Genomic DNA, 24,516 nt, shown 5'->3' with positions numbered 1-24,516 from the left:
GAAAAAATGCAAGTGCAACATAAAATGTGAGTAGAGAAGGTAAAATAAAGGACAAACCATAAAACTACAAAAACAGTGAGAAAATAAACAGAAATCATTTCTATTACAAGAAGAATTTTAATTCTTAAATTAATCGGTTGCTATAAATATTGAGCTATGTGTTGTTGTGGCACTGTGCCATCTGCCACTAAAAAAGTGAAGGGAAAAGAGCTAAAGTAGAGGAAGCAGCCATCGTTGGGTAAGGAATAGTCTTAGATTTAGTGCGGATACCTCAAGACTTTTAGGTGATTTTTAAAGCAATTCTTGCAGTTTCTTGAACACTTTTGGGGGGCAATTTACGTTGACCAATTGACCTAACCTACATGTTTTAGGAGATGTGGGGGGAAACCAGAGCACCTGGAGAAAACCCACGCAAACACGGGGAGAACATGCAAACTCCACACAGCAAAGATCTGACACATCCTCCCTGTGAAGCTGCAGTGCTAACCACTGCATCACCGTGCTGCCCGCTTTTTTTCTATTTCAAATTCATCTTAGCGTTTGATTGTTTTTTGAATTGGGTTAGGAAGGGATCTTTGTTCTAGTTGGTTAATGGGGGAAAAAACTTGCCTTTTTAAATTTTGTCATGACGGAGCGTCGCATGGCATGATAGTTAAAATGAGACGTTCTTGATTTTCGTTCACTCTTTTCCTTCTTTTTTCTGTTTCTTCAAACACAGAATGTTTCGTAATCTTTTCCAAATTGAAAACTTTGGCTTTTTCCTTTTAACATCCTGCATGGATTTAGGATCTGGGTTGTCCACATTCTCCTGGATGGTTTCTACAGCGAACTCCGTCTTTGCTGTGGATTCCAAATCCGTGGAACAACCTGATGAGGTTTCTTCTGAGAAATCCTCCTCAGAAGAAACCTCTTGATGTAAAACTTCAATCTGGTCATTTTGGCTCTCTGAATCTTTCTCCTTCTCTTGAAAATCTGCAAACTCTTGTGATGTTTTTTGTTGGAGATCTTTCTTCTCATCTCTCAGAGAGTTGGCAAGCTGGAGATCCTCATTTTCTCTTTCCAATTTAATATTTCTCTCACAACTTTCTTGCTGATATTTTTCTGCTTGTTGTGTTAGTGCAGCAACATCCGTTTCATATCTATAATTCAGCTCCTGGTACAAACCTTTAATCTTCTCTAACTCAGTCTGCGCATCCCTTTCCTTTTCTTGCAGGATTTTCATATCTTTTGCTGTGTTTTCCTGGAGGTCAGCATTCATGGCTTTTATGTTGTGGAGAAGAGCCAAGTCTTCCAAGTGAGCTTTTTTCTCCTCAGTTATTTGCATCTGAAGATTTTCCACCTGCTGTTGAAGTGACGAATGGCTAGCTTCATACTGGCCTATATTAGATTTTAAATGATTTGCGAGCCCGTTGAATTTCTGCTGCAGAGTCTGGAACTCTTCTGTCATCGTTTCATAGAGATGATCTTGCTCAGCTTTTAGTTTGTTGATTTCCTCAAGGTCTTTCTTCGCTCTCTCAGAACTGGCTTCTCTCTCCCAATCGATCTCTTTCTTGTATGTTTCTACTTGGGCTTTAAGTCCAGAAACATCTCTATCATACTTCCCGTCGAGTTCTTCATATGAACGTTTGACCTGGTCCAATTCGTCCTGCAAACTTTTTTCACTGCCTTGCAGAAATTTGATCTCTTTGGACATGTTTTGAAACATATCTTCCTTTTCAGCTCTTAGATTTTCAAGGAGCTGTTGTACCTCACTATCCTTCTCTTCACAAAACGTTTGTGTCTCAGCCTCCTGCCTCACCAGAGCAATGTCGGCTTCATACTTAGAGCAAAGCTCCTCGTAAGAAGTCTGGAGTTTGTCCAGTTCTTCTTGGAGGGCTTTACCTTTCTCCTTTTCAGCCTGGATTTCTGATGAAAATGCTTCCTGGCTGAGGAGATGGGCCGTCTTTAAATCTACAAAGTCTTGTTGCAGCATCTTCTTATTCTTATACCTCACATCGTTGTGCACCTTGGAAGCAAGGATCGCAGCGCTGACAGCTGCTGGGTCACTAAGCTTCTCTACTCTCTCGAGTTCCCTCTTTGACTCTTTGGACTTGTTGATGAAGACTTCTTTGATAGCTTTCTGCCTTTTTAACTGGAGTTTTGTTTCTTCCAGCTCTTCTTCCATGTGGGCCAGTCGTTGGTTATCTTCAAACCTTTGGGCTCTCTCCATTTCCAAAAAAGCACGCAGCCTTTGGATTTCCTCGTGTAAAACATTCGGGTGCACAGGAGGGAACCTGCCTTGGGAGTTGTGCTGGAATCCCCTTCTCATCTGGGGTCCCATCTTTCCATTGTGGTATCTTGGGTTTTGATGAAACATTTTCCCTTAAATATGTTCTCTAAAATCAGTCGGTTTCTAAATGACCTGAACGGTATTTGAAAGAGCTTTGAGTATGTCTGAACTGGTCAGTGATATATCAAGCAATGAAAGATATGCAGAATTGTGTTCTATACATATATGTCTAGTTGATGACATCACACAGACTGCCTCACTAGTGACATCACAGAATCTTCTGCTGGTGGTGTTACATCATCTCACCAGTAAATTTCATGCTTTTTATTCTTGTTTATATTCAAAATAGTCTGATTCACTTGTTTTTTCCCCCCATATGTGATCATTTCTTTTGAACATTTTTCAATATCTATTCATTAGAAAGTTAATTTTGCTTATTTAGTCAAACATTTATTTTCTTGTTCTTGTGTCAACAAACATTGGAAAAAGAGAGTTGGAAAGAAAATTTGTAATAAGTAGATGAGGTCTGGAAAGTTTCTTTTATCAAACATTTATTGCTTTTGTAGTTTTTTATTTTTTGCTTTATATACATATATTGATGTGGGAAGAGGTAACATTTTGCTAAGTTAATGCCATGAGTAGAAATACATATATAAATATAAAATCCTTTAATAAAATGAAAATGACAAGAACTAATTAAAATAATAATAATAAATAAATTGAACTAATCAGGGCTGAGCACAAATAAAGTTGCAAGATTTACCCATGAGAAAACCAGGGATCTCAAACCCATCCCACCATGCTTGACCACCACAAACTCAATGTGTGCCACAGTAAATGTTAAGCCTAAGTCATTTTTAGACCTATGCAAATGCATGATTTTTGTTTGTATGCCCTCATATTTAGAACCTCCCTTCAGGATCTACCATCCTGGATGGTAGATGAAGACAAACCAATGATTTAAAAATTACACAGACCGACCAGCAGGTGGCGGTAGTGTACCAACTTGTTGTGTGGGAAGAAAACAACAAGGTGAAGAAGAAGAACATCTGCAACGTGCTGCTGTTGTGTTTAGATGTCTCACTTTCTCCGTTTTTAACTGTAGTCGACACCTGTTTGCATTTGGGTCAGTACATAGTTCCTACCAGGGTCTACAGCGTCTGCCTCACCTCACACGACCACACTTCATGACAAATACAGTGTTTTGTGGTCAATATTATTTCACCATTTTATTAATGTGGGTTGCCATTTTGGATATGGCTTTCTATCAAGCTATAAGAATGATAGAAAACATGCTAACAAAAAGCCTCAGACCTGCAGACACAGGCTAACAGAAGCAGCTCTTTGCCTCACTTGTACAAGTTTATGTCGGGGGGGGGGGGGGTGAGATGTTCGCATCCACCTCAAAAATATGTAGTTGCGCCCCTGTATGTACTTTTGGATTTTTAAAATATTTGATAAATTCTTATTAATTCATAACTAATATAAATTTCAGTTTTAGGCTTCTAACAATCTTTTATTTGAGTTTTACTATTTTCTGCTGTGTTCCACTTCTGTTCATTGCAGAACAGAATGAAATCTCAGGTAACCTTCCGACATCAGATTGAAGTCCAAACTTGAAGGACCTGTTTGCTGAGTTATTGTACAAGGAAGAGAACAAGGAAACAAAAGTATTTTTCATTTACCTCTCAGTTTGGATGCATGTCTCTCATGGACACATATACGGTAAATAACATTGACTTTATTCTGTTTTTATGATTTATATATCTGTGTCTCATTACATAAATGACAACTAATTATACATTTTCAGAAAATAGCTCTCATAAGGAAACATTGTCAATTTGACAGAAACCAGCAAAAAAACTGTCAGATATATTTAAATGTGTTATTTGTCTTTCATTTTCTGTCCAATGTGGTCAAACAGAAAATGTATTGAGTTATAAATGTTTGAGAACTTTTTTTTCTGTCCCAAGGTAAGAAAGAAAGACTTGTTGTATAGAGGCTGATGTGTCGAGGAAGCTCACATAAAATTTTTAATCTGAAATAATAAATGCAAAGAGAAAGAGAAAATAAATAACCCGGCATGAGAAGCGCTATTTTTCTAAGTGATTTATTTTGACGTTTTTTTCTAGGAAGTGAAAAAACAAAAATACAGACAGCTTTTATTTTACTCATCAGCAGATAATTATGGATCTGGGCCAGGATTTATTTGATTAATGTGTTAGGTTTTCGGATTCCGGTGGAATCGCAGGTGGGCGTGGCCAAACTGCTCTACAGCGCCCCCTGAGGTGAGATAGGGGAAACAGTAGGTCGTAGAGATCTGAAACTCAGTATGTAGGTAGATCCCCCCCAATTCAAGAATAAAAGTATCTTGGAGACATTAAAAGTTATTGAAAAAATTGGCATTTCGTATATGTTGAGGGGGCGTGGCAGAGCGGCGAACTGGGTGTACTCACCAAAACAAACGAAACGCTATAATGTTCACATAAAAAGGTCAATTGGCACCAAACTTGTCATGAGTGATCCTGGTTGGATGCCTGATGATCCTATGTCATCATATTCTGTTGAGATTTAAGCCCCGCCCCCTCAGAACAGGAAGTGACTTTTTTTACTTGGAAAGCTCCATCTCTGACTCTCTTGACCTAATCAAGATGATCTTGTGTCAGATGACACAAAGTTGGTCTCACTTACTTTAAAGCGCCAAGAGTTTTCAGTGGTGGGCGTGGCCGTGGCGTCGCGGCAAAATCACAGGTCACGCAGCTGCCATACGTTTGGCTCTAGATTCCATATGTTTCAGCCCAGCTGCACCAAACTAACTGAGATCGATTCTTGTCCACCCCTGGACAGGAATACAGTCAAATAATTGGTGGGTGTGGTCTAATGTCTCTACAGCGCCCCATAGAATATTTTTTAAAAATCAGCCCCAAGCCATAATTTATCCCAGAATTGTGAAACTTGGAAACATGTATCATGTCAGGACCTACAAAAAAGTCTCTTGGAGCCTTAGTCCAAACCAAACAGGAAGTCCGCCATTTTGAATCAAAGTCATCATTTTGTCTATTTTGTTGACTTTGTGTCTGAGCAAACTCGTCTTAGAGCTTTCGTGATCCAGGCTTCAAACTCAGTCAGCACAGTCTTGAGGCATTGATGGTCAAAAGTTATCAAAGGAATTTTCATAGGTCAAAGTATGTGAGCGTGGCCAAGCCTCAAATCTGGCCATTCCCCATGGCACATCAAGGGGGAATTACTTCCCCACCTAAGATCTCAGCGGCACCAAACTAACTGAGATCGCTCCTTGTCCACTCCCCAACAGGAATCCGTTCCAACATTTGGTGGGCGTGGCCAAATTCCTCCACAGCGCCCCATAGAATATTTTAAAAAATCATCCTGCAGGCATGCTTTATCCCAGAATTATAAAACTTTGTACACATGTGTATCTTATCAGGACCTACAAAAAAGTTACGTGGAGCCCTGGTCTAAACCCAACAGGAAGTCGGCCATTTTGGATCAAAGCCGCCATTTTGTCTATTTTATTGACATTGTATCTGAGCGAACTCATCCGAAAGCTTTTGAGATCCAGGCTTCATACTCAGTAAGCATAGTCTTGAGGCATTGAAGGTCAAAAGTTATCAAAGGAATTTTCCTATGTCAAAGCATGTGGGCGTGGTCAAGCCTCAAATCTGGCCATTCGCCACGAAACATCAAGATGGCATAACAAGCTCCCAGCTGCATCAAACTTCATTTGCATCATCACAGACCACAACTCATCACATTCAAATGGTCAATTGGTGACATCACTTTAGACCCGCCCCCTTCCAACAGGAAGTCACCTGTTTTCCTACTATTTTTCTTCCTCTTAATGTCTACTTCATGCAGATATCAAACTGTGTTTAATGAATTAGAATAACATGATGATAAATCCTTCTTTCAAAGCTAGCTGCTGCTGGGAGCATCTGGGTATGGCTGAATTGTGAATTCTAATCCCTCAGAGTTTGCATACGTCTGTAAATCAGTGTTTCTCAAACTTTTTCAGGCTGAGGACCAGTTAACCCATTTAACAAGCTGTCAAAGACCACTTCATTTAAAATTGCCCCTGCTATAAAACATCTTAATATATGATGCAACCTGAAATGAAACTCTTCACTTATGTATTTTTCTTTGTTCATCTTTATGAGAAGAGTGGTGCTGTTTGGTAAATGTGACTGGCCACAACAAAGCACTAAAGAGGTCTCCTTGGGCATTTTGAATTATTTACAAAATTAAATAAAAATAAAAATAGCTGTTCACCTGAAAGCAGAGCATCGTTCATTACCAAGCAAAGAGCAGTTCTGACTGGAACGATTCCTACCACTAACCGTTCCAGTGGCTATAGCTTAGCTTCCTCTGATCATACAAGTAGTCCCGGAGCTTTTCTGACCACTAGGGGGTGTCCTCGCACCACAAATGGTCCATGGACCACAGTTTGAGTAAGACTGCTGTAAATCGTACATGCTTGCTAAGATTGACCTTTGTTAGTCTGTAAAGAGCCCAATAGCTTGAACCCCCGTGATCGCCAGGAGGCCAGCGGCGCACTTCGCTGCTATGGCCTCCAATGGCGCTTGAGGCTTTAATTGTTTTTGTACTTTCTTTTCTTTCCAATAGAGGGCAGAATATTTCTGAATATAAAATACTTTGTAAGTTCTCAGTGGGAGCATTTAATCACAAAGGTTTACAGTCTCAAGTATTTAGTTGAATTTCCTACAACTTCTCAGATGGGTAAACTGACTAGTAAAGTGATTTTAGACTTTACAATTACATTTTCCAGTTGAAGGGTAATGTGTATGTGTGCAGAATAATAATTGTACTACAGTATCAATGTGTAAACTGCTCTTTAAGTAACTGAAACCTGAATTGACATGTTATGTTTTCCATGAATTGCACAGTTAGATTATTTGCATCTCACTTTTTAATATATTTTTTTGTTTTGCCTTGATGAAAAAAATAAACACAAAACTACAGTACAGACCCAAAGTTTGGACACACCTTCTAATTAAAAAGGGTTTTCTTTATTTTCAAGACTATTTATAAGGCAAGAAATCCCACTTATTAACCAGACAGGGCTCACTTATGAAGTGAAAACCATTTCAGGTGACTACCTCTTGAAGCTCATCAAGAAAATGCAGAGTGTGCAAAGCAGTAATCACAGCAAAAGGTTGCTACTTTGAAGAAACTAGAATATAAGGGGTATTTTCAGTTGTTTTACACTTTTTTGTTTAGTGCATATTTTCACATGTGTTATTCATAGTGTTGATGCCTTCAGTGTGAATCTACAATGTCAATAGTCATGAAAATAAAGGAAACTCATTGAATTAAAAGGTGTGTCCAAACCTTTGGTCTGCACTGTACATTAATTTCAAGCTCTGGACAACCTCTTTGATCAACATAGTTATGTTTGGACATTCAACACTCAAAGGTATCAATTTAATGAAAAGAGGACATAATTCATAAATCTTTTGACTGTTACTGAAAGTCTTTACTTTGAAGTCTTTACTTTTATTTCAACTTTTGTTTGGTAAGTTTAACTGTGATGCAAGTGTTTGACATTCTTTAAGTATTCAGGAGTTCCATTTTATCAGCATTCTCATCAGAGGTATAAAGCAGAAAAAACACTTTGACCTGTGACGGAGAGAAAATAGTTTGCCGTGTAATCATGACATTCCATTGGGTTGCAACTGAGGGTTGGACTAGTCCCTTTGCTTTGTGACATTACAGACATTTGGACTTGTAGATTGATTCATGAACAATGCTCCACTTGACCTTTTACTTGTGTTTTTGTGGAATTTATGTGTTACTATAGGTTAAAAAAGTATATATTTTACATTTACAGTAGTCTTTGAAAAAATAATGTCTGCTTTGTTTCCACAATCATTACAGGACAGATTTAAATCTCAGTCATGCTCTGAACCTCCCACATCAGATTGAAAACCTGAAGGACTGGTTTGCTGACTTGGAAGACTTTGTGTCAAGACAACAAGGTAACAGCAGTGTGTTTTTCATTTGTATTCCCGTGTGGATTACAGCTTTCTCATGGACACATATATGGTAAAGTAACAATGTCTTTATTCCGTTTTTACGGTTTGTATGTTTTTGTCTCATTACATAAATAATTTGTTTATATGTTACTGAATTGTAACTTTTCAAGATAACTCTTGTTGCTGCAGGTTAAGAGGATGGTAAAAAGTCAGTTAAAACATTTAAGGTTTTAACTAACATTTTTCCCGTGTAAAACTGTTTTTATAGAGGAAATCTGTTACATTGATTATGATTTGTCAAACAAAGGCTTTCATAATGGAACCAGAAAAATGCTGTGAGATATAAATAGACATGTTATTTATTTGTCAGCATGTCTATACCATGCTGTCAGACATAAATTATATTAGTTATGAGTGTTTGAGAACAGTTTCTGCAGATGCAGGATGCATATATATTCCCCCAGTCGTTGCAGACAATGTATGTGGAGTCATCAGTTCTGTTGTTGCTAAGATATGGACACAACACTCCAATGCATCTGTGACAACATCAGTAGACTTTAATCATGCCCCACTCTGCTACATCGCCAATGTTTCAACAGTTTGTCAGTTGCTCTACCAGAGAAAACAAAATGTTAGATTTGTTTTGTTTTGTTTTGTAATGTCAATGATTCATACATATTCAAAGCAAAATCTTTTCTGGAAAAGTCAGATCATAATCTTGTTCTTCTCTGCTGGTTATAGAAACTCCTTGTTTAGATACAACATGGAAAGGAAAAGACTGCGAGATGTGAGATTGTGGTCAAGCTAAAGAAACCTTGAAGGGTTGTTTTGTGGCTACAAACTGGAAACTTTGTGCCAGCCACATGGAGAGGACATCGATATGCCATGACTGAGTGTGTGACAGACTGTATAAGCTTCTATGTGCACAACCACACAGCAGAACTGTGAGATGCTTCTCCAATAACAAACCCTGGATCACCAAAGGTAAAAAAAAAGAAGAATCATTGAGAAGTACCTAGAAGCAGCTCAAAATCAAGATTAGAGACAAACAGGAGGTGTATAGGAAGAGACTGTAGAATAAACTACAAAGGAACAAAATCAGAAATATGTGGTTAAGGATGAGGAAAATCACTAGCAAAAGGGAGATCAGTCTCTACAACAACTTTTTGAAAAACCTTGACTAATATGCAAAACAATAATATTTAATTTCCCTTTGGGATCAATAAACTATGTTTGAATTGAATTGAATTTTAGATTATATCATAATAGAGCATCAGGATATCCAATGTGACTTTAACCTATGATGAGATTATTCTAACACATTTTGTCTTTGTAAAGGACATTTTACAATGAGTCGGACTGAGAAAAAAATTGAGGCATTCAGGCCCTCAAATGATCGTCTGTCCTCCAAAATTAACGCTCAGATTGGACCTCAAAGGTAAGATGATTAATCAACACTCCTCCAAAATCTGTTTTCCTATCAGAAATAACAAATCCTTGGATTATACACTTGATTTCAAACTGAAATACAAGTTCAGTTACTTTTTTCTTTTTTAATCGGATATATTTGTTCAAGTCTTTCATTTTACAAATGCTACTTTTTTAACAGTCTTGAACAGGAAATGAGGAACTCTTCTACACCGAGTGTTGTGTCACTTAAGAGCGAGAAATCAATGGATTTCCCTCTCAATTATAAAGATTCTTCATATTCAGAGTGAGCAAATCCTGTTATTTTTACCACACATATCATACCACCTACGGTCAAAGTAGAGTCTTTAATCTTAATTTCTTGATAAAATATCTTTGCTTCTTAATTTACTGACAGAAAACCTTACAGAGAGTAGAATTATCAGCACAGTGATTCAATTATAAACAGGGAGTGATTTTGACATACAGTGCAGATCAAAAGTTTGGACACACCTTTTAATTCAATGAGTTTCCTTTATTTTCATGACTATTGACATTGTAGATTCACACTGAAGGCATCAAAACTATGAATAACACATGTGGAAATATGCACTAAACAAAAAAGTGTAAAACAACTGAAAATACCCCTTATATTCTAGTTTCTTCAAAGTAGCAACCTTTTGCTGTGATTACTGCTTTGCACACTCTGCATTTTCTTGATGAGCTTCAAGAGGTAGTCACCTGAAATGGTTTTCACTTCATAGGTCAACCTGCCCTGTCAGGTTAATAAGTGGGATTTATTGCCTTATAAATAGTCATGAAAATAAAGAAAACCCTTTTTAATTAGAAGGTGTGTCCAAGCTTTGGGTCTGTACTGTATGTCCTTTCATTGAAACCAAAAATAACTGGAAATCTACATATTATGTTGCTCTCTTTGGTAGTCTGCAGATTATATCGCTTTTAAAAATGTGTATCATAGGAAGAACATTAAGACATTTTCTCTTCTTGCTGACAATCCATGCTGACTCATGTCTGGTAGCATGAAAATGACATATCAGTTATCACACCGATCCTACATTGTTGATTACAGACCTCAGAATAGTCATGATTCTGAATGATTATTTATGTTTCATTTCTCTTTCTGATCTACATAGAATGAATATTTTTTGATGTCCCTTCCTGCAGTATGTTACAATATACTAGTTCTTGCTCTCTCTTTTGTTGATTGAGTTTTTTCCATCTTGAATTATTTTAGAACTGAGCAGAGGAACTCGAACAAGTACTCAGAAATCTATTTTCACAAAAAAATAATGAATCCTTGGATGATCCACTTGTTTGTAAATTTGTACAACTTCGGTTTGTCTTATTTTTTTGTAATTAAACATCTTTTTTCAAGTCCTTTATTTTTTAATGCTACTTTTTAAACAGTTTTGGGGAAAAAATGAGGAACTCTTCTACACCGAGTGTTGTGTCACTTAAGAGCGAGAAATCAATGGATTTCCCTCTGAATTATAAAGATTCTTCATATTCAGAGTGAGTAAATCCTGTTTTTAATTTTTTATTTTTACCACACACATCATACCACCTAAGGTTAAAGTAGATATTCATTACAATATATTTGGTTTGTTTTGATGTTTTGAGTTGCAATTTCTATAATAAATTTCCATATGGCAAACATTTTTGAAACAATTGTACACGCTTTTTTTCCCATAGGCTTCAAATCTTTTTGTCATCGTTTTGACATTTTGTCATGATTTTGATTATTTCTTGTTAGGTTTTCTTAGCCTTTTGAGTCTTTGATCTTCATTTATTGATAAAATATCTTTGCTTCTTAATTTACTGACAGAAAACCTTACAGAGAGTAGAATTATCACCGCAGTGATTCAGCAACAAAGAGGGAGTGATTTCGACATATGTCCTTTCATTGAAACCAACAATAACTGGAAATCTACATATTATGTTGCTCTCTTTGGTAGTCTGCAGATTATATCGCTTTTAAAAATGTGCATCGTAGGAAGAACATTAAGGCAATGATGGATTGTCATCAAGAAGTGATGACAATCCATCACTTTTTGCTGACTCATGTCTGGTAGCATGAAAATGACATATCAGTTATCACATCGATCCTACATTGTTGATTACAGACCTCAGAATAGTCATGATTCTGAATGAGTATTTATGTTTCATTTCTCTTTCTGCTTTCTGATCTACATAGAATGAATATTTTTTGATGTCCCTTCCTGCAGTATGTTAAGATATACTAGTTCTTGCTCTCTCTTTTGTTGCCTGAGTTTTTTCCATCTTGAATTATTTTAGAACTGAGCAGAGGAACTTCAACAAGTACTCAGAAATCTATTTTCACAAAAAAATAATGAATCCTTGGATGATCCACTTGTTTGTAAATTTGTACAACTTCGGTTTGTCTTATTTTTTTGTAATTAAACATCTTTTTTCAAGTCCTTTATTTTTTAATGCTACTTTTTAAACAGTTTTGGGGAAAAAATGAGGAACTCTTCTACACACAACACTGTGTCCCTAAAGAGTGAGAAATCAATGGATTTCCCTCTGAATTATAAAAATTCTTCATCTTCAGGGTGAGTAAACTCTGCTTTTAATCTCTGAATTTGATCAAATATAGTATACAGCCTAAGGCAATCTTAGGATTAGCATACATTAGATTTGGGTATGTGTTTTTGAGTTAAAAACTCTGTCAATATTTTTAACCTATTAATTCTTTTAATATGTTCATTATAAACAGAAGTTTAAGATGTCATATCTTCTTGTTTGTTTTATTGCAACAAACAGCAACTCAGTTTGTTTTCTTCACTTTTAATCAAACATCTTTGTTCAATGCCTTTATTTTGCCAATGATACTTTTTTAACAGTTTTGGGCAGAAAAATAGAAAGTCTTCTGCACCAAGCATTTTGTCCCTAAAGAGCGAGAAATCAATGGATTTCCCCCTTAATTATAAAGATTCTTCATATTCAAGGTAAGTTAATTCCACTTTTAGAGCTGCAGTAGGTAACTATTATGAAAATATATTTTTAATATAGTTGTTAAAACGCTCACTATGTTCTAGCAGTAGAATATGGGACAGCTGGTTTGAAAAACAAAAAACTTCCACAAATTCAGTCAGTTTTATTTTTTTTTTTTAATCAAACATTGTAGCTGCACAGGTCCAACAGAATGATGGTCACAAATCATTTAGGAACTTTTATGTGTTTATATGTTAATTATAGGCACACAGCAACACATTTCTAATAAGTGCTTCATTTATACTTCTTTTTTAACAGTTCTTGGCAGAAAATGAGAAAGTCTTCTACACCGAGTGTTGTGACCCTAAAAAGTGAGAAATCAATGGATTTCCCTCTCAACTATAGACATTCTTCATTTTCAGGGTAAGTAAATTCATCTTTTAATCTTCAGAATTTAGCAGACGTATCATACAGTCTAAGATCAATGCATAAACTAATTGCAATAAATGTAATTTATGAGTTGCAGTTTCTACCAGTGTTCTTAATAATACACTTTGCAATAAAATATTAAAGCAAGGAATCCATAAGCAGCATTTTGATAATTTAATACAAAATGTTCAAAACTTTAAGACATTTTTCCAATGCTTCTCCTTTGGTTGCCCAATAGGGATTACAACAATGTTTGGTTTATCCAACAATTAATACTTGATAAGTTTTAGTAACAATATTATCAATAGATTTAAAGTTTGTTTTTATTGAAAAAAGTTGGAGCACCACCTGGTAATTAAAGTAATCCTTAGCCAAACACATTCAGTCTCTCACAAATATCATTGCTGGGATTTTGACACTCCTTACAATTTGTAAGGTGTGTAAAGGTGTTGGGAAATGACGAAATGACGACGTTCCATACTTTAAAATTGACCTTTTGCAACCAAACAAGAGATGGCTTGTTGTGATCTGACTGGGAAAGTTGGTGCATTGAGCTGGTTGCTCCCAAAGCTGTCAGCGGGTTTGTTTGCTGGATTGCAAACTGAGGCAAACATTGCTAGTAAACCTCTGCAACTTGGAGAGCAGAAGTAGTTTGAGTCGGACTTCTGAGATATTTAGTTGTGTTCATCTTAATCAAATTAAATACTTGTGAATAATGACTTCCCACAGATTTGACCAGGAAATGCCAAAGGAGACCAGCAGTTTTCATACAGACCTTCACTCAGTTTTTGAGGTTAGTAACTGTTTAACTATAAAAACAGCATTAAGCATGAACTACTATTTTATTTATCAGCTTTTGTATATCTAGCTTTAAATATCTGATAATGATCCATTGTTTTTTTATATTTATGTGTATATTACACTTGATCATAAGCCTTCATGAATTTGACAAATGTCTTTACCTGCTTAGGGCCTCTTACTGGAAACCATGCATGAATCAGACAGAACTCCTCAATATAAATGCCTTTTAAGAAGCAGTGATATTCTCTCTCTATATATATATATATCTATATCTATATCTATATCTGTGTGTGTAGGAAAATAACCCATTGCTGGATATATATATCTCCATGAAAAGAATGAGTCTATGTCAAGCGTTGGTTTAATTACGCATGTCAATTAAGCTATAAAAAGTATTTATTTGCATATTTTACTACAGTATAGCACACAGTAAGCCATTAATCACAGAATCAAGAATAAAAAATCTGATGAACAAAGAAGCTATGTGGATAAAATAAACACCATGAGGGCATCCATTATTTTAGATGTAAAAAGTCTAAAATAATGGCTACCAAAATCTAAAATGAAGAGACAGTTTATACATTGTTGTCTATTTATTTGGTTAAAAAATGCAGAGAAAAATAAATGTTTTCTCCTATATAATACATAATCAAATATGCATTAAGGTATTCCCTAAACAGACTGTATAAGTGAGTCGAAAATCTAAACATAACTTGTTTGTTTACAGAGACTTGAGAGGGAAACTGTAACTTTTATCAGACGGAAGCTGAAGAAGTTCCATCGGCTGTTAACTACTAATTACCCAAAACACCTTGGGAGACATAATGTGACTAAAAACGTGCTGCAATGTGAGGAAGGAAGGAAGATCTTTGGTGGAGAAGATGAGTTCAGGAACTTTCTTCGGGAATTTTTGAGGATGACGAAGCTTGGAGACCTCGCTGATACTCTGTCTTCCAGTAGGAGATTATTATTCCTTTGAACGTAAAACAGACTGTTTTCACACATTGATAGGATATTTTGGAATGACTTTGTCCAGTTTATATTATTAGTAGTTCTAATATTAATTAGACCCAAATTAGAATTGCCACAAATTTGGCAATGCTGTAGGTTTACATGTAGCTTATGTAGCTGGTGTTTTCCATTACAGGTGCAGAAATGTAGCATGTCTGCCTTTGTGAATATGCAAAATGTTTGCTGATCATTAGAAAGTGAAAAATACAGGGAGGAATTCATGCAAATATAATTATTTACCAATGGATGCTGTTTTTGTATCAATACTTTGCACTTTTGAAAAGCAGGAGGCAAACTGGCACACAAAAATATTTGTGGTCATTGTGGTGAACAGGAAGCATAGATATACTGATAGAAGACATTTCTTGACAAATATTTGTAACTTTTGAAAAAAAAACTTAAATAATGAAAAACAGATGAGTAATGTCCTCCAGACAATTTTGTCTGCAGGATTAACTAATAATTACAGCGCATCACCATTTTATGGCAGCTGCTCTGCAGGGACATGTTTTTGATTTGCCTAGAAAAGGTGGCAAAATACTCAAAGACGTGTACACACATTTAATATCTTTAGAGGGAATAGCTACATGGGATCAATAGAAAGATATACAAAAACATATATCATCTGAGATTATACAGATTTTTGCAGACTGTTCTAACATTATTGCAGTTATGGTTTAATCCTACATTGGCTTTCTTTTGCAAAGATCACTCAACCATGAGCCCATCTAAGGATAAAGATATGTCACAAATGTTCAAACTCTCTGAAGATGATGACCAACAGCTTAAAGATGAAAGGTAAAACTGCTTACCTGTTATAATTGTTTAAATTGTTATTTAAGCAATAATTTAACAATTATTTCTTAAATTGCTCCAGTGTAAAACTAATACTGATACTAATGTGTATCTAGTGTCACACATGAACCTCCAGTGCTTTTAAAAATAATCTGTTTGTCATAATAATTACATTTTTGATACTACATAAGATTTAACGTCTGTGTGTAGCAGTTTGAACTTTTACCAGAACTGTCATTATGGTAAAATGACAGTTATCATTTTAAAATGACGGTACCAAAACCTGCTCTATTTTGTGTTATGATGAGTAATTTTAAATAGACAAATTGATGCTTATCTCAAAATAACTATGGTTTGTTTTAATCTCTTTTCAGAAATAGATTAAATCCTCTTCATAGAACGTCCCAGAAGGCAAACATGGAAGCAACATTTAAGGTCAGGGATGTTATAAGTGGAAAACTAGTAAATGAGGTTGTTAGTTAAAAAGAAATTAGGTGATTATTAAGAATTTGCCTCATTTCAATTTTCTTTGTCACATAAAAATATTCCAAATCATTTAACAATTTTTTATTTTTTTTTTACCCCTCCAGGGGGTCTTTTGTGGGCTCTAGTGTCCCTTATATGACAGTAGGCTGACAGGAAACGGGGAAGACATGCGACAAATGTCGTCGGGTCCGGGAATCGAACCCACGACATTTAACAATTTTTACATGGAACAAAGATAGCCTGAATAAATGCAAACAGCAATTTATATATACAATATAAATTGTATATAAATTGCTGTCTATTTTAATACTTCGAGCACCCAGATATATCTTAATATGTAATAATAAATGCAGGTAGATCGTCAGACAGGCTCTGTTTCTTGATTCTCCTAGTATGTGGCTAATCTGGCTAAAATGTATTTGATAATATGAAATATTTTGAGAAGGGAATACTTTCTTTTTCCCAGTGCTGTTTTGCATTATATATTTATTTGCTGATTTGTGACCAGAAATTACAGTTAGTCTGTTAATCCAGATTGCTTTAACATGAAAATATGCTTATTTTTAACCAAAGTTGGTTTTTCCTTTTCTCCATCTAAAAATTCAAATTGAAAACTTTTTGTTACAGAATCTTGAGGAAAACATTGTTACTTTTGTTGACAATGAGCTAAAGAGTTTTCATAAGCTCTTATACACAAATCCCCTGCATAGCCAAGATGAGGATGAAGCAGTTGTTAACTGGGAGGACGAGCAGAAGAGGATTACCAAAGACGCTTTTCTGAACATGATCCTGGAGTTTTTAAGGAGAATGAAGCAGGAAGAGATGGCCTTTGCTTTACATAACAGTAAGATTACTTAAATATAGCACAATATTGAAGATTACAACATAGAAGAAAATTGTTCACGCCATTTATTCTCCCTGGATGTTTAGATCAAGTTGTGTGGTCCGAAACTCAAAAAAATTAGGGATTGAAATAAATTCAGAAATAGAATTCATAGATAATATTTTCCTCCAATAATCTTTCTAAAACACATATAAAATACATGGAATTAGTGGACAGCTTCAAGAAACTCTTCAATTATTCAACTGCCATGTCATAAACAAAAGAGTGCAGTTTGCATTTTAGTTTTATTTTATATATAAACACTATGTTAAAATGTGTTTTTACCAAAACATTTCGACGAGCAGATTTTTTTGTTATGAGTTTGGGGTCTGGATGTGCACTAAATTGATTTCAATTTAAACTCTGGGGTGCCTAAACTGGTACATTGTTGTCAGTGTTGTCATTGTTGTGTTACTGACAGTGTTGTCAGTAACATTTTGTTCCATTAGAAAATCTTTTAAGGCCTAAGAGAGGTTGTGAATAACGAGGTAAAATTCTGAGAAAAATCTTAAAATTTTAGAAATTCTAAATAGTTTTCTAAAATGTCTTTACTAGGAGTTACACATAGTCTCATTATTCTTTGGAATACAGGTCCAGTAGAAATGCCAATCATATCTGTGTGCTCATCAGTGAGAGAGGAAGACCTTCTCTTGCACTTTAATGAGGCAAAATGTAAATTCTCATGAACTGTAATACTTTGTTTTCTCATTTTTTGCTTTTTTAGAGAGCCTGGTGTCTAAATGCCAAAGTAAACTCAAATCCAACCTGAAGACGAGGCTAGCATATGTGTTTGAAGGAATTACAAAAGAAGGTCATCCAACCCTTCTTAATAAGATCTACACTGACCTCTACATAACGGAAGGACGTGAAGAGGTCATCCGTGACCATGAAGTGAACCAGATTGAAAAAGCTCTCATAAATAAAATGGACCCATTAACAATCAAATGTGAAGATATTTTTAAACCTACCACTGGAAGAGATAAACCTGTCAGAACAGTGATGACAGAGGGAGTAGCTGGCATTGGAAAAACAGTCTTGACACAGAAGTTTGCACTGGACTGGGCTGAAGGAAAAAATAACCAAGACATCCAGTTCACATTTCCATTTTCTTTTAGAGGACTGAACATGGTGAAGGAGAAAAAGTTCAGTTTGGTTGAACTTATTCATCTCTTCTTTCCTGAAATGAAAGAAGCTGGAATCTGCTCTTTTGAACACTTCAGAGTTTTGTTCATCTTTGATGGTCTGGATGAGTGTCGATTTCCTCTGGATCTCAAAACCAAAGAGATTCTGACCAATGTTACACAGTCCACATCATTAGAGGTACTGCTGGCAAACCTTATCAAGGGGAGGTTACTTCCTTCAGCTCGAGTCTGGATCACAACTCGACCTGCAGCAGCCCATCAGATCCCTCCTGAGGTTGTTGACCTGATGACTGAAGTGAGAGGATTCAATGATCCTCAGAAGGAGGAGTACTTCAGAAAGAGATTCACAGAGGAAGAGGAAAGCAAAATGGTCCTGTCTCATATCAAATCATCAAGAAGTCTTTACATTATGTGTCACATCCCTGTCTTCTGCTGGATCATTGCTACTGTTCTAGAGGACACCATTAAAGTCAGAGAAGAAACAGACCTACCCAAGTCACTGACAGAGATGTATGTCCTCTACCTGGTGGTTCTGTCCAAGGTGAAGAATGTCAAGTATGACGAAAAGGCTGACAAAAATGCCTTCTGGACTCCAGAGACCAGGGAAATGATTAAATCCTTGGGAAAACTGGCCTTTGAACAGTTAATGAAAGGCAACCTGGTTTTCTATGAATCTGACCTGACACAGTGCGGCATTGATGTCAGAGCAGCCTCAGTGTATTCAGGGGTTTTCACAGAGATCTTTCAGGAGGAGAAAGGGTTTTTCCATCAGAACATGTTCTGCTTTGTCCACTTGAGCATTCAGGAGTTTTTGGCTGCTCTTCACGTCCATCTGACATTCATCAACACTGGTGTCAATCTGCTGGCTGAAGAGGAATCAGTCTCACCTGGGTCAAAGATGTCTCAAGAACAATTTGAGCACTTCTACAAGAAAGCTGTAGATAAAGCTGTAGACAGTCCAAATGGCAAACTGGATCTGTTTCTAAGATTCCTTCTGGGTCTTTCTCTGAAAACCAATCAGAGGCTCCTCCAAGGCTTTGTGACAGAAAGAAAAATATCAAGCAGTTCATTGAAAAACATAGCACTGTACATCAACAAGAGGATTGAAGAGATTCTGTGTCCATTTGATAAAGCCAATTTATTTCACTGTCTAAATGAACTGAAGGAACTTTCTTTAGTGACAGAGATTGAACAAATCTTGAATTCAGGAAAACTGGAGACGGAAAAATTGTCAAAAGTTCAGTGGGCAGCACTGATCCACATTCTGCTGTCTTCAGACGATTATGAGAAAAACTTTGATGTGAGAAAATATTATATTTCAAAGCAGGTTCAAGAGAGTTTTGCACCACTCTTAATAAACTCAACTAAAGCTGTGTAAGTAAAAAAGCAACCACACATTGCTTGTACTGAAAGAAATTAGATGAACATTTTGTTTATTTATTAACTTCATGTTTGCATTTAGACTCAGTTGCTGTTTCCTGAATGTGGAAAGCTATACACATATGGGATTTATTATCAGCATTCCGTGCTATATATTGAAAGATTTGGACCTGAGTAACAACGACATGAAAGATTCAGGACTGAAGCTGCTGTGTGAAGGCATTTCCAAACCAGACTGTAAACTTGAAACTTTAAGGTAAGTTCTTATCTGTTTGATAAATAAATGTCTTTTAAATGTTTTTTTACATTGTATTTTTTGGTCCCTGTACAGCTCTGTCCACCTCCACAATGTTCTCACATTCACTCAACAGTGCAGTGTTACAACAGACAACTTCAGATTCAGTAGCTGTTTTTTCATCAATGTTTTTTTTCATGCGCATTTTATAGTATTGCATTAGAAATGGTTAATGGAAAAGGCAAAATTCAAAATAACATTCAATTTCGCAACAAATGCTTTCAATAATACTTGAGATAGTTTTTGGCTTTTCCACAAAAGAGTTTATTCACAAAAGGATATATGAAACACATTTGGTGAATAAATTCTGATGTAACAAACTTTCCTCTCCACTGATGGGTCTGTACGTTACTAGAAGCATGAAACTCAGGTCTGGGGTGACCACTTAGGATGAACATGGTGGAACCAGAGTTAACATAATATTGTCTGTCTTTGATTAGTTTTTCTTAAAGGTAATCCATCATTTTGAGAGATTAGGAGTCATGCACCTGACCACTTGGAGCAGGTGCTCAGACATTTTTAACTTTACCCAAAGTAAGTCTGATTTCAAACCACCAGAACAGAGGGGAGAACGCTGTCAATTTTTCTGAGATGTGCAATGCATGCTATTGCTACTGCTGCATATTTTTCACAGCATGTTTAGCATCAACATCTGATGATGTTTGCACTTTTCTTTTTTTTTTAGACTTTTTAGAAGTTTGCTCAACATTTGCATTGCTAGTGTTTTGTCCAAGGGCTTTCAAACACATTGAGGAAATGGAACCAGCAACCCTCTGAGGGTCAAACTGTACTCTTCACACATTGTTTATGAATTTTATGTTTTGATTAATATTATGTTTAAATTAAGAATCCCTGATATCCCCATTTTTTATACAAACTGTAAAATATATAAATGAGGAATGAAAGAATGCGTATAGAAGACAGTGATGACTGAATCACAAAACCTGAATGTGAGACAAGAAGTAATAACATTAATTGTATATATTTGTGTTTGTATAGGTTGTCAGGTTGTTTAATCACAAGAGAAGGTTGTGAAGTTCTGGCATCAGCTCTGGCTTCTAACCCATCTCACCTCAAAGAACTGGACCTGAGATACAATTACCCAGAAGAACATGGAGTGGCACTCCTCTCTGCTGGACTGGAAAACCCAAACTGGGCATTAACAACTCTTAGGTACTGATAAGCATGTGCATTAGACAAAGTTTACTTGTTATTAGGTCTACTTGTAAAAGAAACAAATATTTTTTCAAACAAACCAAATAGTTAAAATACAGTAAATGTCAGAATGTGAGAATAAATTAATCTTTCATACTAAACCAAATAGTGTAATCACAATTTCTCCATCACTGCTAACCTGAGTTTGATGCTATTCCAGGGTGGAGCCGAGTGGATTACAGTTTTTAAAACCTGGTCTGAGCAAGTGTAAGTATGGTTATTTTTAAGAAATAAGTGACAGTTTATGAAAAACTAATATTGACGTCAAATCTGATATTCCAGTAAAGGGCAGCTTATGAGTTAGCCTACGCAATGTCATGGACAAATTTACTTACTAGTCTGGATGAGAAGAAGTAGCATATTTATTAAACTGTTACAACATGAGAACAAAAATACAGAGTGAAATGAGTTTATCAAGTCTGCTCTAGCTGAGAACTGATTCTTTCTGTTTTTTTTACATGTTGTTCCAGTCAGTAGATCTTGTGACAGCAGGTTGTCACTGCTTGTGATTGTTTCCTGACGAAGGGAGAGAGGTAGCTGGGAAAAGAACCAGTCCAAAGATCTTTAGTTAAGATAAAGTGTGTTTGAGGAAAATCTCTCTTTAACAGACAAGTTCATGCTGATGCACATCAAAGTTCATTGTTATTCACCAATGACTGACTGGTTATTGAATGAAGTTCTTGAATGATCCCCTTATGATACCATAAATAAGTCTACATGTAGCTCTCATTTTGAGTGAAAAGCAACAATTATTTTTAACTTTTTATCTATTTTTGTTATTTTTTCACTTTTTGAAATAAAATGCTCAGCCTAATCTAATTACTTGTCGGAGGGAAGGGCTCAGACACAAGGAGCACATATTTGAAATTGGCATTAATAATGACTGTCGAGGTATATTTCAAATTCAGTGAGGGAGACTTTATGTATGTTTCTGGCCGGCTCTACACGGAGCATGTGACAGTGCACATAGAGCAGTTATCCATAGAACCCATTTTTAATACATCTTATAGAAATAACATAATAAAAACAACATTACCAATGTTTTGTAAAATCTGTTTTAGAACAGAAGTTAACATTAATGCACACAATCCAGATAATTGATCACTTAATGAAATGCTGCTGTCTCTCCATCAGATGCTGTTGAACTCATCCTGGACTCCACCACCACACACAGAAACCTCACACTGTCTGAATTTAACAGAATAATGACAGTGGGACAAGGAGAGAAAGTCTCTTGGTTTGATGCTGAGGAGGAGCTGCTGGGTAAACATGATCTCACTGGTCGCTGTTACTGGGAGGCAGAGTGGAGAGGAAAAGCTTCCATTGGAGTGACGTACAAAGAAATCAGAAGGAGAGGGGAAAGTAATCGCTGTGGTCTTGGAATGAATGATCAGTCATGGGCTTTGTTGTGCTCAAAGGAAGGATTCTCTGTTCTGCACAACAACAAAATAACTAAAATCTATGTAGATCCATCAAACAAAGTAGGGGTTTATGTGGACTGGCCTGGTGGCACTGTGTCTTTCTTTGGGGTTTTCCCTGACAAAATGACCTACCTTCACACCTACAATACCAAATTCACTGAACCTGTGTATCCTGTTTTGAGAATAGAGCCTGAACCCGTTAAAATTAGAATGGCCACTATGCTGTAAAATTTTGTCAATTATTTTCAACTTGAAGCCAGTGCAGAGCACCTCTCTTTGCTCAACACAACTCCCACACATAGCTTTGTGGCATCCGGTGTAGCTGTCAGATTTTGTAGTTAACGCAGAATCTCATGGGTGAGCTGCTAAACATCCTGGGCATCTCAGTTGTTCAAGACCAAGCAGAAAACTGCTTCTTTATTTTGTCATCTGAAACATCCTGTTGCAACACCTGCTGACCAAAGTGTCAAGCTGTAAAAGAATGCTGGTGAGAGTAATCCTGTAAATCCAAATACTTACCAATCCAACAAGAAAATAGCAGAAGCAGTGAGTACTGTCCAATGCAAATCCAAATTCTCCACATCTGATCGCTGCGATACTTACAAGGCAGAGTGAACCTTGATGTCAAGTATGACTGTTCAGTAATGAAAACTTTGATTGGTTTTGCTGACGCTGACTGGCTTGTCAAAAGGAGATCAATATGTCCTCCGTTCAGCTACAGACAATATTTTTCTTCTGCGTGGAAGAAAACTGAACTGAACAACAGTTTCACTTTCAGCATCAGAAGGTGACAATGTTTCTCTCAGTCAAGCAGCCAGAGGGCAGCTGCCTGAGAAGATTACTGAGTGAACTAGGTTTGAGAACCAAGCATATATACTGTACATATGATTACATTCCTGAGTTCATGGAGAATCGTGAAGTTAAGTTGTACTACTGTCCAACAGATGACATGAAGGCAGAATATCTCAACAAAGCCTCTTGCAAGACAGAAGTCTGAGTATCTTAGGAGAGATAGTCTTTTATTTTTCTAATGTAAATATGTGATATAATGTTCTGCCATGTTGTTGCATTGTAACATGGATGATATGTTTCTTCTGAATAGCAGTACAATAATAAGCAAGAAAGGAAAATCACTGATATGTTAGTATAGTAAGTTTTTGAGTTTAGTTTATTATTTAAACATTATTTTGTATCTTTATGCCACTGTCAAAATTAAGAGGGAGTGTATAATGAATGTTAAGGGAGAGACTACAATGCTGCCATCTGTTGCATCTTTTAAGTATTCCAGTAAGTAAATAAACATGCTGAAACGTTATTCTCATCAGTTTAATATGGCCGTTAATCACTTGTTTTTAATGACTTACTCACTTCATGTTTGATTTGTAAGAGGATACTGTGTGTATGGATGTATATATTTAGACAAATGTAAACTCAGATAAAATGGAAACTTAATTAACCAATGTTAATTTTTTTATTATTTTTGTTTTATTTAATAATGAGAGTCCATCTGAAAATAGTGTATGAATTTATGGGATAGGAGTTCATAAGTTTCTCTTCCTACTCCTTTTTGAGCATGTTAAGATTATTGTAGCACAAAAATATGAGTTTTTTTGCATTGCTTGTTCATGTGTGTGATTTTGTACTTCTATCATGTTCAAAAATAAATAAAATAAATAAATATTTTCCTAGTAAGCTTTGTGCACACAAAAATAATTTATGAAGAGGTCTGTATTACTAGATTGCCAATCTCAGGGATTATATTAGAGCCCCATCTTGTGGTGATTATTTATTTTATAAATAATGGAAAGAAATTCATTTAACATTTTTTTAAAGTTTCAACATTTTAACAGATTCCTCCCTGTACCCCAAAAATCCCATTTTCACAATAAAACATGCGTAAAGTAAAAAAAAAAAAAAAGTCATCTGTCACTGCAGCTTCATCCCTGATAATTATGCAGCCATGTGAGGGAGACCAAGCCAAAAAAATATACAAGG

At 36.0% G+C, this 24,516-nt stretch overlaps 1 protein-coding gene across 2 annotated transcripts; it reads left to right on the top strand.

Moving 5' to 3' along the window:
- The first annotated feature begins 3,923 nt into the window (after nt 1-3,923).
- LOC111608205 (NACHT, LRR and PYD domains-containing protein 4C-like) lies at nt 3,924-24,465 on the top strand. Of its 2 annotated transcripts, XM_023331586.1 has the most exons (19): nt 3,924-3,994; nt 8,183-8,283; nt 9,022-9,264; nt 9,619-9,718; nt 9,890-9,994; nt 11,116-11,220; nt 12,177-12,281; nt 12,573-12,677; nt 12,982-13,086; nt 13,822-13,885; nt 14,621-14,849; nt 15,612-15,702; nt 16,074-16,134; nt 16,813-17,029; nt 17,793-19,584; nt 19,673-19,846; nt 20,885-21,058; nt 21,261-21,307; nt 22,235-24,465. In XM_023331586.1, exons 4-19 carry the CDS (start codon nt 9,630-9,632, stop codon nt 22,747-22,749), a joined length of 3,978 nt encoding a protein of 1,325 aa, XP_023187354.1. In that variant the 5' UTR covers nt 3,924-3,994; nt 8,183-8,283; nt 9,022-9,264; nt 9,619-9,629; the 3' UTR covers nt 22,750-24,465. The 2 variants fall into 2 exon arrangements, with proteins under 2 accessions (XP_023187354.1, XP_023187355.1); XM_023331587.1 differs by lacking the exon at nt 3,924-3,994 and having other exon boundaries at nt 8,280-8,350.
- Nucleotides 24,466-24,516: the final 51 nt, after the last annotated feature.

Source organism: Xiphophorus maculatus, chromosome 3 (assembly GCF_002775205.1).
Source record: "Xiphophorus maculatus strain JP 163 A chromosome 3, X_maculatus-5.0-male, whole genome shotgun sequence".
In the NCBI taxonomy this organism is placed as follows: Eukaryota; Metazoa; Chordata; class Actinopteri; order Cyprinodontiformes; family Poeciliidae; genus Xiphophorus; species Xiphophorus maculatus.
The sequence above is the reverse complement of the archived record's forward strand: the minus strand, read 5'-3'. Positions and strand labels throughout refer to the sequence as shown.